General features: G+C 40.6%; 1 protein-coding gene across 1 annotated transcript in view; it reads left to right on the top strand.

Annotated features, from left to right (window-relative positions):
- Positions 1-16186, top strand: part of LOC139305390 (uncharacterized) — a 29158-nt gene that overhangs the window by 4525 nt on the left and 8447 nt on the right. The window contains exons 2-5 of the mRNA XM_070929361.1: positions 2536-2688; positions 6826-7394; positions 7533-7691; positions 15373-15510. Coding sequence (XP_070785462.1) covers positions 2536-2688; positions 6826-7394; positions 7533-7691; positions 15373-15510 — 1019 coding nt within the window. The remainder of the gene's footprint in view (positions 1-2535; positions 2689-6825; positions 7395-7532; positions 7692-15372; positions 15511-16186) is intronic.

Here is a 16186-nt window from a genome sequence, read left to right as displayed (position 1 = left end):
ACACAGATCCAAAAAGATCTGAAAATATCTTGTGCTTTGGTCGCATGGCTGGCCAGCTCCATCTTTCCGTCCCTATCAGCTTCAGTTTAATGTTCGCCGAGCTGCTGATGACAGACTGATAGTAGAAGTGATATATGTCTTACTAAAGTATGTTTTGAATTTAACCCCTTTTAGCCTTGAATACACGCACCCACATAGTAGGCCTGGGTGGCTTTTACGTGTTTTCTTTCATCACAGCATGCCACAGTGAGTCAATTTACTGCAGAAATGATTTGCTTGTTGGTGTCCAGCATTTTGATTTTCATAGCAGTGAGCTCACTGTGTCTAATCTTTGAAGCCTTCACATTCCTCCACAAAGTAACAGGAAACTGAATTTGCATAATTCTGTTTGTTAATTATATTCAAAAGAAAATCTAATGGATGAAGATTGAAAGAAACAGTTTGTCAGTATCAGGTACTGTTAAATAGAAGTCCTGTAATGCATATTTAATATTACAGGCCATTGGAACCTGTGTATGATTGACATTAGTATTTGTAAGTTTCATCTGTTTTGTGTTCAGGTAATCCTGGAGCTTCAGGGAGCACCCTGGACAGGTCGTCAGACTTTGCTAACACATATTCAAACCAGGCTGGGCTACAGCGTTAAACACTATGCTGCAGGTTAAATGTAGTACATTAAATTAATAAAGCTACTTGTAAGGACAGGTGATCGACTTTCTGAATGTATGATTCTCCTCCCCGACTCTAAAAAGTTAGGTAGCCGTGGATACTGGTGCCGTTGAAGTTAACAAAGTGTCTGCCTCTGGCCGTCTATCTTTCAAAGTGTTTTCCCTCCTGTGATCATCCAAACAGTGAAAACCACCTGCTGTGTTCCCCTTCAAAACCGGCTGCTGCAAGAAAGTCAGAAAACATAACAGAAAGTTTCAGTTTCATGGATCCCATTCATTTCTGATTCATTTGCATCTCTAGTTTTACGCTGTGCTGCATAACGAACACTGTTTGACATTTTAGTTACTGACCAGTTTGAACTTGTGACCCTCAAGCCAATGGGATGGTCTCTCAAGCTGTGATGAACCAGCTTGTTCTCCAGTGTGTTAAAGGCCTCTACATTTAAAGTTCATGAACGTTACCTCTCTGGCGTGGTCGGACATGTTTTTATAAACCTGGCAGTAGATCTGAGTGAGTCCTCCTCTGTAGGCAGTTTCCTGTGGAGCTAAATTGATGTTTTGAAACGTGCTGTTTTTTTCCTCCACCAGGCAGCTTACAGTGTCTGGTAATTTTACAGCATTTATTTAGCTTAGTTCTTAAAATGGTTTGTTAACATTCTTGGCATTCCTCCTGTTAACCATAGGGTATGAGGGGCATGACTACCTGCATGTTAAGTGACAAAGGAAAACAACCCACTAAACTTCAAAATGCCACGCTATTTATTTAAATACAATCATTAAAAATAGTGTATCGATGTACCTCTAATTCTCTTACTGCCCCTTTAAGCCTTTTTACTTTCAAAGCATTTTCTCCTTTGATCCGGCAAACAGCGAGTCCAACCCCACTGCGTTCACGTTCCCACTCCCCACGTCCACAGGGGAGTGAACAGTCTGAAAACACAGCTTCCTTTTTAAAGATGGATCTGACTGAGTTCAAAGAAAAAAAGTTCTTTTGGAAAGCAAAAGAAAGAACGAATCAGCAAAAGAACAACTGTGGAAAAAATAAAGGAAGGTTTTTTTATTTCTTTACAGGGAAATTAAAGAACATAAAGAATCAAAGGAGGAGAGGTATAAAAGATTTGATGAAATGCAGGTTATTTTAAGAAAGGTGAGGTTTTCTTAGCTCAGCTGGAGGGGAGAGATGTTGATTTACATCCGTCCACACTTGGACATGCTTTGCCTTTCAGAAAGCACTCCAACAACTGAAGAGGTGTGCGTGTTGGTATGATATTTACATTTTTAAGTGATGCTCTCATCCACAGCGATTTGCAATGAGTGCGACATCAGAGTGCACTCCAGTTCCTCAATCTGTAATATTCCCTCAACACTCAATACGCTTCCAGAAGCGCTGGAAGAGGAAATAAAAAGAAAGAGTTAAAAAGCAAAGGGAGGATTTTAGGACTCTTAAGACCAGAGCATATTGTAGCTAGTAGAGGCAGAACATAGGACAGGGATGAGAAACATGAGGGCAGAGACGTAGCTTTCAGGTTATGAGTGAAGCTTCAGAGTGACTGCTGCAGCCTTAAAGGGAATTGGAAGGTAATTACAGTGCCGAGGAAACATGGGAGATAAGAATGGAGGCTTGGTGGGAAGGAAAAGCCAAACATTTTGTTGTAGGAGGAAAGACCAACAAGGTTAAGGAACAGTTAAGGGTGATGACCAAGGTGAAGCACTTGGCGAGAGTTCAGTTAAGAGGTTAGAGAAAAAATCGAAGTGAATGGAGTGGAGTGTAGTGTGCGTGCGTGCGTTTGCGTGTGAGTAAATCTGGGCATTAATGCTAATGTGTTTCTACCATCGAGACCTGAAACCTTCCTCTCTGCTTCCACAGAGCACTCCAACAAGGACAAGGCAAAAGAGAGAGACAGAGAGGAGAGGGAGAAGAAGAAGGTCAAAGACAGAGAGAGAGAGAAGGAGAAGAAGAAGCACAAAGTGATAAACGAGATCAAGAGGGAGAACGGAGAAGTCAAGCAGCCGATTAAAGGTTGGTGGAAACACGCATACATGCAAATTAAGTGATTTATGTAGGGCTGAAGGTTTTTTATTTATGCTACTGTCACTACTGCTAGCTACAGTAGCTGGGTAGCTAATAAACTCATAATGGGCAAATGTGAGTTTAGCAAAAACTTAAATGAAAAAAATCTTTTTTAGTACAATCGTGAAACAGGTATTAAATTGCATTCTACATGGTTTTCAAAAGTCTTGAATTTAAATTGGCGAATCCTGCAGAAACCCTGATATATACAATATAAAAATATATAATATAGAAACTTAAAAAAATTACTTGATATGTGCAAGACATATTGTGATATAATGTTGCTGTGATGGGGATATTGTATATATTATAATGCCACAATAATAAATGTGCTAAACGATAAATATTTTGGGGTTGCCATAAAAGGCCTAATATAGCACATTATGACAGTGGTGGTAACTATTTTATTTTTATTTTTTCTTTGAGAATTTGATCCCTGGCATTGGGTTGACCTTTGCACTGTGCTGCTCCTCACAAAGAGAATTTATGCTTGAGTTTATTTAGGAGAAGCTGAGAGACAAGCCATGCCAAAGAAGCCTACTCATGTATCTACTGCCTCTCTCTCTCTCTGTCACTGTCTGTCTCACTCTATCAGCCCCTCTGTTTTGCTATTTTTCTATCTCTCTCTGTCTCTGTCTCCTCCTCTTTGTCTTTCTCCCCTTCACTGGTTCTCACTTTAGTTCAAGAAAGTGTTTATAATGTGATTCTTTCCAAAATAAATGTATGAATAACATTAGGAAAAGACTCTTGACATCAACAGTGACTGAGATGGAAGGAAAACATGCCATAGTGTGATTGTTGAGACCAAAATCAATATATATTATATTATATATTCCTTTTTTTAAACGCTTAACATAAATATTTTTGGCAGTGAACCGCTTAGATAAGGATTGTGACAGACATACGGGATATTTTATTGTTGAACAACTTAACTCAACAGTATAAGATAATGTTGAACAGTTTTGTAAGTTAAATCATAGATAATAACTACAAATAAGAATACAATACAATAGAGATTTTTAAACCTTGAATTAAGAAAGTACACAGTATAAAACTGCCACTGTCAGCCTACAGATGTATCAGACTCTATTGTGTACACTTCATGAATGCAGTAGCAAGTTTCTTTGTTAACCTTTTGACAGTAGTGAATTATTTGCAGAGCGCTGTGACGTAATAGCCGTCTCTCTGTGTACTTGACCTTTTTAGACACACTCCACACACTGACATGCATTCATGGATGCCAATTTTATCATGATTGATTTGATTTGTCCTAAAGCTCCAGTCAGACTCACAGTGTCTCTGTGCTGGTATGCCATGACCACACTGTGACATTTGAAGGACTTAGTAAGGCTTTGGCCACACATACCATAGCCAGCGGCTGCAGATGAAAATTACTGATGGATCATTTAGCTCACTCTTTCAGTCTTCATACTTTCTGTGGAATGGACCGGCGCCCTCGTAATGTTGGCTCATCTTCTCAGTATGAGCGTGGTGTTAGGAAGAATTGGAAAGGTGAATTGAGAGAGAGGCTGATAAAGAGTCAGTGTGTCTCAAGTCTGCAGTCATCCTGCTAGAGAGCCCGGTGTTTAATCATGTGTGTTTACGATGATAGAGACACCGTGGGATGCCGGGTGGGATATTGAATCAGAGCCTACAGAGAGATGAGGAGGAGGAGGCTCTACCCACCAGAGAGTAGCTTTGCAGTAGTAGTATTTAATCAGAGAGTGTTAAGTTTGCAAATGTTGGGAGTGACAGAGTAAGGGAGTGGAAGTTAGAAATGTAATCAGAGTGTTAAGTTTACAATTGAGGAGGGCGACAGAGAGAGAGGCAGCCAGAGGAAACATGTATAGAAAATCAATAAGCAGCAAACGGCTATTCTGACAGGAGGGCTGCTTTATTACCACACAGGCTATTTGTTTGTGTGTCCCGCTGTGTGTGTGTGTGTGTGTGTGTGTGTGTGTGTGTGTGTGTGTGTGTGTGTGTGTCTGTCTGTTTGACTAGTAGTTTATCTGACCTTAAACTGATCGTGACCGTCTAGCCCACTCTAATACAAATGTGTGTGTTTGTGTGCAAGCAAATCAGGGGAAATCCCAGTTTGTACACACTTTGGTGTTGTTTTTTTTAAATGTGAGCAGAAAATCATTCTTAATTGTGGACATTTTTTAATGCATAGAACCTTAATGAAGGACGCTTTCTTAATGTTACGGACATGTTTGTTAGAGCAGCTGACAGTGAGAGAGCAGGTTGGTATTTACTGCCAGGGGTCATATGGCTGTTGATCAGAGAGGAAATCAATAATTATTTTAATCAATCAACAAAACATTTTACATGAACAATTTTGATAATCAATTAATCACAATTTTTAAAAAAAGTAAAATGCCTTGTTCCAGCTTTTCCAATGTTTGATTTGTTATATTAATTAAACATTGTTGGGCTTTGGACTGTTGGTCAAACAAAACAAGACAAGACTTGGGCATTTTCCCAAAAGATTAATAAAGAAAATAGTCAGCAGATTAATCCATAATGAAAATAATTGTTAGTTCCAGTAGCCCCCACTATATATGTTCGAAGTTTGCACAAGCATGAAACAGTGAAATTGCATACTTAGATCTATAGATAGATCTATTTATTACATTTCACATCACCATCCTCCTTATCGTGCTGCTCCTCTGTGGATTGATGAAGGTTAAGGTTTGTGAATAAACGTGTGTGTGTGTGTGTGTGTGTGTGTACACGTATAGAGGCAATTGGGGGAGGGGTGACTTGTGGGTTTAAGAGCTTTTGGATTAGTAGCTTGGGTATTGTACTGCAAATACCTTCTTGCTGTTGCTCTCTTTATTGCTCTCTCACACACACACACATTATGTTACTCTCTCTCTCTCTCTGCTGTTTTTCATTCTGTCTCTCATGCCCGCCTTATCTGGCGTTGAACGTGTGTGGGGTACAAACTAGACTGAAGGTGTGTGTGTGTGTGTGTGTGTGTGTGTGTGTGTGTGTGTGTGTGTGTGTGTGTGTGTGTGTGTGTGTGTGTGTGTGTGTGTGTGTGTGTGTGTGTGTGTGTGTGTGTGTGTGTGTGTGTGTGTGTGTGAGAATGAGATGATAGCTGATATTTGAATTGTGCTGAAGCAGCAGCACTTCTATCAAAGTGACTCACGTGTGCACACACACATACTATAAATGTGTACATGTCCACTTGTTTACACAACCGTGGGCCAAGAATGAAATAGCCAGCAACACGTTTGAAAGTAGATGTGAACAGCTCTGACACACACACTAACTCTCTCTCACACACACACACACACAAATGCATACAGTAGCACTGTGCATAAATTTGCATGTTCCACTTTGTCCCGCCTCAGGCATTCAAGAGACGGTCTACCATGTATTGTATTATCTCTGTACAGATATGCCACTTGAAAGCTTGTTTACTGGATTAGTCATATCTGCTTTTTTCAAGGGATTCCATTTCTTCTATTTATTTTATGTATGCACCCCAGGAGATGCACACCATCTGGGAAAAGCTATGAGTCATCTGTCTACATTTACTTAAAATAGTTAGGACTCATTATTTTCAGTTTAATTGTTTTTTAACTGGGGAATTTATCGGGTATCAGTTTGTGTTGATGATTAAAAAAACAGTGAAAATAAATAATGTAACAAACTTGGTGAAAGTCTTTTATTTCACTGTGTATTGTTTCCTCTGGAGCATAATCAGCACCTCATTTACAGTTTTCCCTGTTTTTCTCTTCACCTTGTTTTACTGGAAGCTTTTTTTGTCATTGCAAGAGGCGCTGATTCACAGTAAAATACAGTGGAAAGTGTCTTCATACGGCTGGGGAATGAAAGAAGTTGAGGATTGGTTTGTTGATCCATCACACATCAGACCGCAGACTTGAATAGACTTTTTACAAAGCTTGCATGAATGATGTGTCTCCCTACTCCCTTTAAGCCTTTTCAAAATTACTTTTTTCCCTTCATATGTCTGTGTTGATCTTTTAAGAACGTCCTCTCTTGTAAAAAGCCTCTTCCCTCTAAATAATAAGGCGTTTCCTCTCTTTCTCTCTGTCTCTCTGCCACTCCGTCCAGATGAAAAAGAGAAAGCCAAGATCAACTCAGAGGAGCTGCAAATCAAAAAAGTGAAGAAGAAAAAGAAGAAGAAACACAAAGAGGGGGAGAAGCACAAACGAGTGAAGATGTACCACCGCTCTTGCCAAACCATTTGTGCTGGCCTGCTTCTCCTCCCTCCTTCCTCTCCTCCTCCTCCATCTTCAAATCCCTCACACAACTCCTCCCTGTCTCCGTTCAAGTCCCCTCTACCCGTTTATCCTCCACCTAACAACAAAACTGCACATCTCCTGCCTTCCTCCCTTCCTCTCGCCTCACAATCTCTCTTTAACTCCTCTCTCCACAACTCTCCGTCACCCTCCATCAAGACCCCACAACCTTCCCCCACCAAACACCTGCCGCAGTGCACCTATCCTGGCATGGCGGGCCTGGAGTTTGCCCCGTACATCCACATAGAGAACCAGCCTAACGGAGGGGCCCTGGTGGCCCACGCCTACACGTCACAGCTCTCCTCTCTCTCCGTAGTCCAGAGGCAGAGGTTTGCCCAGGAGTTTGTCACCTTGGCTTTCAGCGAGGACTCATCCCAGGTAGTGATCAGATTTATCCATGGATGTTGAGTTCAGTGCAGCATGATGCACCTACTGAAAATGAATTGAGCTGATGTAAAATGTTATATTTTTTTTACTAGTCAACATTAGTCAAGTTTCATTACTGTCCTTGTTTTCCAGGCAGCTCATTACGTCATGGGAATTGTCCACGGTGAAGCAGGCTACCTGCCTGACTTCTTGGACTACTTCTCAACCAAGTTCCCATCAGCTCCAGTCAAAATCGAAATACTGGGAAAGAAGGACATAGAAACCACTACTATGGCTAATTTCTACACTCAGGTTAGTCAGACACAATCACACACGTGGAAACATCGATTTGAAGGGGAATATGTGTGTGGGACACTGTTGGGACACATGCTGCAACTGAACTGATGTATCACTCATCTGAAAGACCGATTTACACCGTTTTTGTCTTTGGTTATTCAGCTCTGGAGCTGTAGACGCAGAGAGCACAGAGCAGATGGTGAGCTTTCAGACATGAAAAGTAAAAAAAAAAAAAGTCTGAAGTCCAAAATAGCAAGGGCCAAGAGCTTCCAAGCCTCTTATTTTCTGTCCTCTGTGTAAAATCTATTTGGCTGAATATCAGGCTGAGTATCACAACTAAGGATGTCAAGCGAGTGTTATTTGAGGTTACGTGGTGTGGGGGGGGGGCACGCACTGTAGGTGAGGTGCAACAGGAAAAGATGATGGCATGATACAGTTACAACGGTCTATACAGCATCTTTTGTTTTAAAACTTTCTCACACATGCAGGCACACACACAGGAAGAGGTGGAGGCTGAACAAGAACTCTGAAACTGTCTCCAAATTAAGTCTCGTATCATTTTCTGTTGCACCTTAGTTTCTGTTTAAAATGTGTCACATTGCTGGCTCTGGTGTGGTGCAGGGAAAAACCATAATTGTTAGTGTTAGTGAATGGAGTTTGGCTCGAGACTCTGTTGCTCTGTGTCTGTTGTGTGCTTTGGTGTTTTTTACAAATTCAGCATAGTAATGGTGCACCCATGACTTTTGTGTAATACTGTCTTCACAAAGATGTACCCTAAAGATATTTTGCTGGTTTGTGATTTCTCTTTTTATTAAAAAACATTTTTACAAATATGGTCAAGAAAAATATTAGATGTGCACTGTGAATATACAGTATGTCACCCAGTTTTATCTTTTTATGGCAGGGGGTAGGTAAGATATCAATTGAAGGGAAAGACTGGATGATTGCTGTGTGCGGTTGAAAAAGTTGCATTGTTGAGGTTTTAACCATCTGGTTGAAGCATCTGCCTCCATCTGTCCAGTGTTAAACAGCTTTTGGTATTTATACTGATGTCTGATTTCTCAAACTAAATGGCAACATTAACAACGACGGCAGAGTTGTGTGCAGTGCACAGGTGTGGGCTGCTATCGCTTCAGTGCTACTTAACCTTACAAAGAGAGGGCAAGAGAGGACATAAAAAGCAAGAAGACAACATATTTAGAGGGTGAAAAGAAGAGGAAAGTCAGCAAAGATGCAAGAGGTGACGGCAAATGGTGAAGCATGGTGAGAAAGCAAGGGGGCTAAATAAGAAAAACAGAAAAAGATGAGAAGAAGTTGATATAAGAATAGGAAAGTGACACAAAAGGTAGCAAGAGGATGAGAAAGCAAGAAGTGAAATTATAGACTGACAGATGACGGCTCAAAAAGGTGCTTTTCTTCTTTTCTTTTCAAAGTATGGGGGCAGCTGTAGTTGGATGCCTGTCACCCACTCCTCAACATACTACACAACTGGAAGAACAGGAAATATGTGTGTGTGTGTGTGTATGTGTGAGTGTGTGTTTTGCTGGTGGTGTCTGTCTGGATTGTCTCCTCTGAGCACAGCGAAACAGCTAGACCTCTTCATTTAGAGTTGTCTCATGTCTATAGTTCACTAATGAAAAGCCTTTTGTTGGCTCGAACCTCCTGAGTGGCTTTGTATTGAGATACTGCCTGCTCTTTTTCAATGTGAGTGCAGGCAGCACCAGTTACCACCCTGTGTGTGTGTGTGTGTGTGTGTGTGTGTGTGTGTGTGTGTGTGTGTGTGTGTGTGTGTGTGTGTGTGTGTGTGTGTGTGTGTGTGTGTGTGTGTGTGTGTGTGTGTGTGTGTGTGTGTGTGTGTGTGTGTGTGACTACAGGGGGTATAGCAGTTTATGCTGTCTATCGCTCTGCTTCTGGCTATTTTCTCTTTTTTTTCTTATAATGAAATATTCATAATGTTATTCTGTGTGTTTGTTTCATTTCTGGCCGGTTCTGCTTCAGCAAACACATCCTTGATCTCTGCATGTTTCTTAATAAATTTGATCCATACAATTAATTAATTATATACATCTAAATTGTCCGCCGTCTAAATTTAATTTACCCTGCAAAACCTGTGTCCCGAGCTGTCCCTTTAAGAGTAGTGTTCCTTGCAGGGCTAACGTCATTGTCCACTGGTCTTGTTAATTTTTTTTCCCCTAGCTCTCAGCAGTGACCTTGGGAAGTAGACGTACAGTCTACACACACACACACACACACACACACACACACACACACACACACACACATGAACATGCACACTGATATATATATACCCAGCACAGGTGTACACACATACACGCACACACACGCACACACGCACACACGCACACACAGATTAATGATTTCTTTTACACATTTTTTCTCCACCTTTCTCTCCCCTCAGCTCTCCCCCCCTCTGTTTTAGTCTGTCATGCTCTGTCTTTTATCTCTCCACTCTTTATGTTTCTGCTCTGTTGTTTGGTTCTCTCTTCCAGTTGCAAATGGCTGGACAGCATCTTTTTATTGTGTGAGAGGAGAAGAATGCAGTGTTTGTTGTATAGATTAGTTGATTCTTAGTCTTACAGTTTTTATGTGGGCTACTGGATACACAATCACCCACACACTTCTCCATGTCTAACTTACATATATTGTAATTGTAAAAAATGAGTCGTGTGTGTGATATTCAGAATTTGACTGCAGGTATCAAAGTTGCTTTGCTGCTGCTGCTCAGGCTGTGAGTGACTATTTTGTATTCAGTACCTGACTGAAGGCATTTTCGGCGGTGCTGAGGATTATAGAAGATTACAGCACTCTATTTTCTCAGGGCAAGTACAGCTCGACAGTCGATACATGATGTGCTTCCACAGTGAGGTAATTTGGTCTTTCCTGTTCAGTCATTGAGTGTAATAACGTATTTACGACATCAGATTAATGTGGTAAATTTAATCTTAACTGATATAATAAAGTTGTCACGTCATTGTTATTAGTTAGAACATTGCGTCAACAGGTTTTGGTGCACTCTAGTATTAGACCAGATCTGAGACCAGTCTGTGGGAGAGATATTAACCTACGTAACATTAGAAATGTTTTTATCAACAGAATATTATCCTAATCAGCTGAAAAGAAATGATATTTTACAAGAATACAAAGTCGAAGAGGCAGGGAAAAAATATTTGGTTTATCCAATTCCACTGGCAGCCAAAGAAGTAAGCTTTAAAATCTTAAACATTTATCCAGTCAATGAATTGTCGCATAAAACATTTAATCAGGATAATAACACGTGGATTCTGTGAGAAAGATAGTGGTAAATTATTTGATGGGTAAACATCTTCGATGTAAATGCCTAAAGGTTAAGCCCCTAAATAAACAAATGGAAGAATTAATGAAATCTACTTAAAATACCAGCTAGCATGCTGATTGAACTAAACTAAAGATAGCTCTTTGTCTGTGGAAAATCCCTTTTTGAATTTTCAGTGCTCTCAAGTTTCGTTTACATCAGTTGACAGTTTCAGGTTAAACGTCATCACAGCCAACTTCGTCTTATCTGACTCCCGCTCCAGCCTCCATCACTGTAATCATCCTGCTCCTACACGTTCATATACTCTAACCTGGAGGCAGCACTGTAGCACTCTACAACACTGTGTTTACAAAACAAGCTTGGACACTGCAGTGTTTAAACCATGCCTAAGCTTTGACACGTTCCTGGTGTCAACTTAGATTTAAATGAAGGTGGAAAGCAGCCATTACATTATATTAATTCAAAGTGTGTTTGTGCTTTCACATGCCTGTGTTTGTGGCTAAGCCGAGGGAGAGATTATGTAAGAAAAGTTTGTGCGATTGTGTATGAGGCACCAGTCAGAAGCTTTGTTGTGACGCAGGCACAGTAATAGACTAACAGACTTAGTGCTCTAGAGACTGACTGGACATAATGATTCAGAAAGAGAGAAGCAGACAGACTTACAGAGGTCGGGGAGAGGTCAGATAGAGTAGTGAGATGAAGTCATGACATGAACTCGGCTAGAAAGAGTGAAGGATGTGTAGACAAGAGGAGGGAAATTTGTTATAGAATTAACAAGTGGCTACAGCAGCTAAACCAGAGACGGAAAAAAGACCAGGAAAGAGAGCGAGAGGCTTGATCTAATAGACTTTCCACCGGGGATGGGAGTATTATGAGGCAGAGGAGGAGATGGAGAGGCTGACAGAGACGAGGGAGTGAGATAATCTGTTAGACTTAAAGATATATTGTTTTTAGCCAAAGAAAGTGACAGCAGGGGAGAGATGACAGGCATGATAATTATATATATATATATGTATGATGTCGACTTTTTAATCTGGTGAATTTGCGGACCTGGAATACCAACTGAGATGCAGTAAATTTGGATAATGTTCCAGGATGTGGAGAAAGTATTCGTCTGTTTTATTTTTTTGTGTCCAGATTTTTTATTTATCGTCTTGTGTTTTTGTACAGCAGTATCTCCCCTTTTAAATAAAGCTTATTATCAAGTTGAACAAGTGAATATTTTGGTCGTTTATCACACATTTAGCCATCGAGTGTGTTTCCACGCACGAACACAGAGAGGCGAGGAAGGACTGGAGCATCTTGAACAGCACCACTCAGAGGAAGTCTGTCACATTTCCTGTTTCCTTCTGTTTGCCTTCACTTATAATAGACAAGCTGTGTGTGTGTTTTTGAGTTCAGTGGCTATTGAATTTATCCGTTTATTTGAGGCAGAGGTAGTGTTTCCTGATACTCCTCCTGTGATAGTGAGAGACTGCTGTCTTTGCTGAAAACGTGTTATTCTGCTGTTAAATTATGCATCATATAAACACACCCTCACAGAGAAAATAGACGCTCACAAGTGCACACAATTATAAGTATGCAGAGTAAGATGAATGCATACACTCACAAACACACTGATGCTGGCTGAGCGACATTGTGGAAGCTCACAAATGCTTTTAAGCATGAAGGCATTTGAATCCGTATCTGCACACAAACACTTTTCTTTCAGTATCTAGGTCATTGACTCAGTGAGACTATTTAAAGTTGTCATGTGTTTACATGTGTGGACTGAGTGTTTCAAGCTTTTAGTCATCATCATCATCTTATGAGGATATCATACAGTGTCTGGGCTCAGATGCAGTGAAATGAAGTGAACACGCAAACACAACCACGTGGCTTGGCCTCTCCATGCACGACAAACTGATTTATTTTGTTAATTTATCAAAGATTAAATAAACGCCAATAGGCATTATGTGATGCATGTAATTAGACCAATTTGCAAGTGAACATGCAGTGGTTCAGGAGCTTACTCGAGGCTTTTTGTTTTAAAACAAAACACATTACTGCTGGCAAGACAACAGCTCTGTGTCCTGGTTCCAGCTTCTGAAATTTGTCGATTCGCTAGTTTTCTCTGTTTTATATCACTTTGAATGAAATATCTTTGAGTTTTAGACTGTCACAATCTTTAGATATCTCTTTGGGCTCTTCAAATGTGACAGGCATTTTGAACTATTATGTGAAATTTTACAGACTAAACAGTTCATCATTTAATTGTAAAAATAATCTATAGATTTATTGATAATGAAAATAATCTTTAGTTGCAGCCCTACTACATACTAATAGGTATGAATACAAGTCAATTTCTTCATGCTTGGTCTCAACTAGAGCTAGTCAGTCATCAGTGTAAATATTGCAGTACAGAAAGGCAAAACTAGGTTTTAGGTCATTTACATTACATTAACACATTACATATTTAGACCACTGGAGAGCACAAGCACAAGAGACAAGAAGATTTTTATACTGTAAAATGTCTTGCCTAGTATTTTGGTCACAATTTAAAAATAAATGTTTGGATTGACGGGATCCTTATCAAGATTGTTTGTTAATGGTAAAAAAAAAAAAAAAAACACCAAAAGAGTATATATTGTTTTTTTAAACTCCCAAATATCTGTATCAGTATCGGCCTTAAAACACACACACACAAACACACTTGAGAGCCGCCGTGAGCTACAGTCTTGCACGATTGGCCTCTGAGCAGCTGTTTGGGGATCTAGTGCCTTGCTCAAGGACACACCTGGGAGCTGCTGAGCACCTTCCCCTTCAGTCTTTTTCCAATTCATTGTTTCTATCTTCATTACTTCTCCTTCATCTCCCTCCTCCCATCCTCTAACCTGCCTCCTTGTCACACTCCCTCTCTCCACCTCCCTCCTTTTTATCTCTGCCTTTTACTTATTCTTATCTGGTGTCTCTCTTGTCCCCTTCTCTCCTTCACCCCTTTTTCCTGTTCTTACTCTCTCTTTTATCATCCATCCATTTTCTCCTGCTTACCCTCTTCACTCCTCTCTCCCCCTTGAGTTATTTCCATGCTCCCCTACATTTATTTTTTCTCTTTCACAGCTTGTCTTCCTAAACTTTCTCTCCCTCTTCCTCTCACCACTTCTGTCCATCTGTCTCTCTTCCCTTCATTCTTTCTCTCCTGTATATCCTCGCTCTCTCCTCCCTCTGGTCTGTCTCTCTTCCCCCCTCTCTCTCTTTATCTCTGCCTTGTTGTCAAGTGGTGACTCACTAGAGGCGAGCAGCCAAGGATCTGGCCAACACACACACACATACAGACACACAGATACACACACATCCTGATCAGCCAAGAGTACAGCATGCAGGCCACATGCTGCACGTACTGCAAACACAGGCACACACACAAAGACACTGTTGAGGGCCAAGGGTATGAGAGGCGGGTTAGAACACACACACACACACACACACACACACACACACACACACACACACACACACACACACACACACACACACACACACTACGCTCTGTCAGCCAAGTGAAGAGCAGCAAACAGTCTGTTGAGTCCCACCGGTGGAGCAGAAACATCAAGTGAAACCGCCAACACACACACACACACACACACACACACACACACACACACACACACACACACACACACACACACTGTCTGTTTTGACACTCAGTAGTGATTAACAGCTTCCATGTCAGTGTCTAGTTTTGTGTTCCCCTGTGTCCCGTTGTATTGCAATCAAACAATATTAAATGCATATATATATATTGTATAAACATTTATACTTTACACTGCAAACTTATTGGTCAAGGCTGTTGGGTACATCTCTAACAACAAGTACTAAATGTTTGGAACACTTCTGAAATCTTTTCCACCAAATCCACTTGCAGATGAATCCAGGAAGAAATTGTTATCCTTTATTGATATCCCTCAATAACATCATATAGATTTAAAAAAAAATGCCTCCTAAAAAAGGAAGAACTAGCCACCCATTAAATGCTTCATGCTCTTCTCATACATGGCCATGTAGAACAGTGGTTCCCAATCTGCCAATCTGGGGATCAGGACCCCCTACAAGAGGGTGCAAGGCAAATCTGAGGGGTTGCAACACCTGCTACACAAAATGATGTTGAATTTTCTTTTATTTTTTTTCGGTAAACAAGTGGTCACAAGCAGACATTTCTTTGTGTTAAGGGGTCACGAGCCAAAACGGTTGGGAACAGCTGCCCTACTATAACTATAAACTACAGACTATAAACTATATTTTTGTTAAGAACTGAGCCGAGTAACCAATCTCACCCACCTGCTGTGGTGTTAAGGTAACATCATAGTATCATTATCTAATGTTGTGTTTCTCCTGTGGTTGCTGCAGGTGAAGAAAACGTACAGTAATGGCACATACAGAGCCGGGGCAATGAGACAGATCAGCCTGGTAGGAGCCGTGGATGAGGAGGTCGGGGATTTTTTCCCAGAATTCCTTGGCATGCTGGAGGATTCACCCTTCCTGAAGGTGAGTCAGCACAGGATGAATGGCAGTAATGCTAAACAGAATGGGTGGATCGTGGATTGTGAATGGGAAAGTGACAGATTTATTCAAATAGGCTCGGATAAGACTCTTGCATTGTATAGAAGCACAAGATAATCTACAAAAAGCCTTTTGTCAGTTTTGCATCGTTTGAGTGTCTGCCATGGGTTTTTCAAATCGTCACTTTTTCCTAAAGGTGTGTTGCATAGCTGTAATTGAATGTGAGATTATTATTTGAGGGAAAACTGGCAAAAGAATATCTTATTTATTATTATGTCAGTGTCCCTCATCTGTCTGGCAAGTTAGTATTTTATCTTACATCTCTTCAGGACTGTGAGGAGGATTTACTGACCACCTTCTGTTCGAATTCCACATCCGTTTCCTCTTAGTCCAAAACATTCAGTTTCATTATGTTTCATAGTTGATTCAAGGAATCAAACAAAACTCAGCTGGGCTTCCTCTCTGATTATTATAGTAACATTACGCTCTGTCGGAGGAGTAGTCTACACGTGTTCAGTTGGCCGACATGCTGTCACACAACACCTTTTCACTGAAATATAAAGTAGCTTTTAGTCGCTCCATAGTCATAAAAAGTCTGTTTACTCTAAATGTCTGGTAATGCAGCCATGAAGTAGAAGGGCCCAAATATTTTGATGCATTT

The sequence above is a fragment of the Enoplosus armatus genome, chromosome 22 (assembly GCF_043641665.1).
Source record: "Enoplosus armatus isolate fEnoArm2 chromosome 22, fEnoArm2.hap1, whole genome shotgun sequence".
Classification (NCBI taxonomy): Eukaryota; Metazoa; Chordata; class Actinopteri; order Centrarchiformes; family Enoplosidae; genus Enoplosus; species Enoplosus armatus.
The sequence above is the reverse complement of the archived record's forward strand: the minus strand, read 5'-3'. Positions and strand labels throughout refer to the sequence as shown.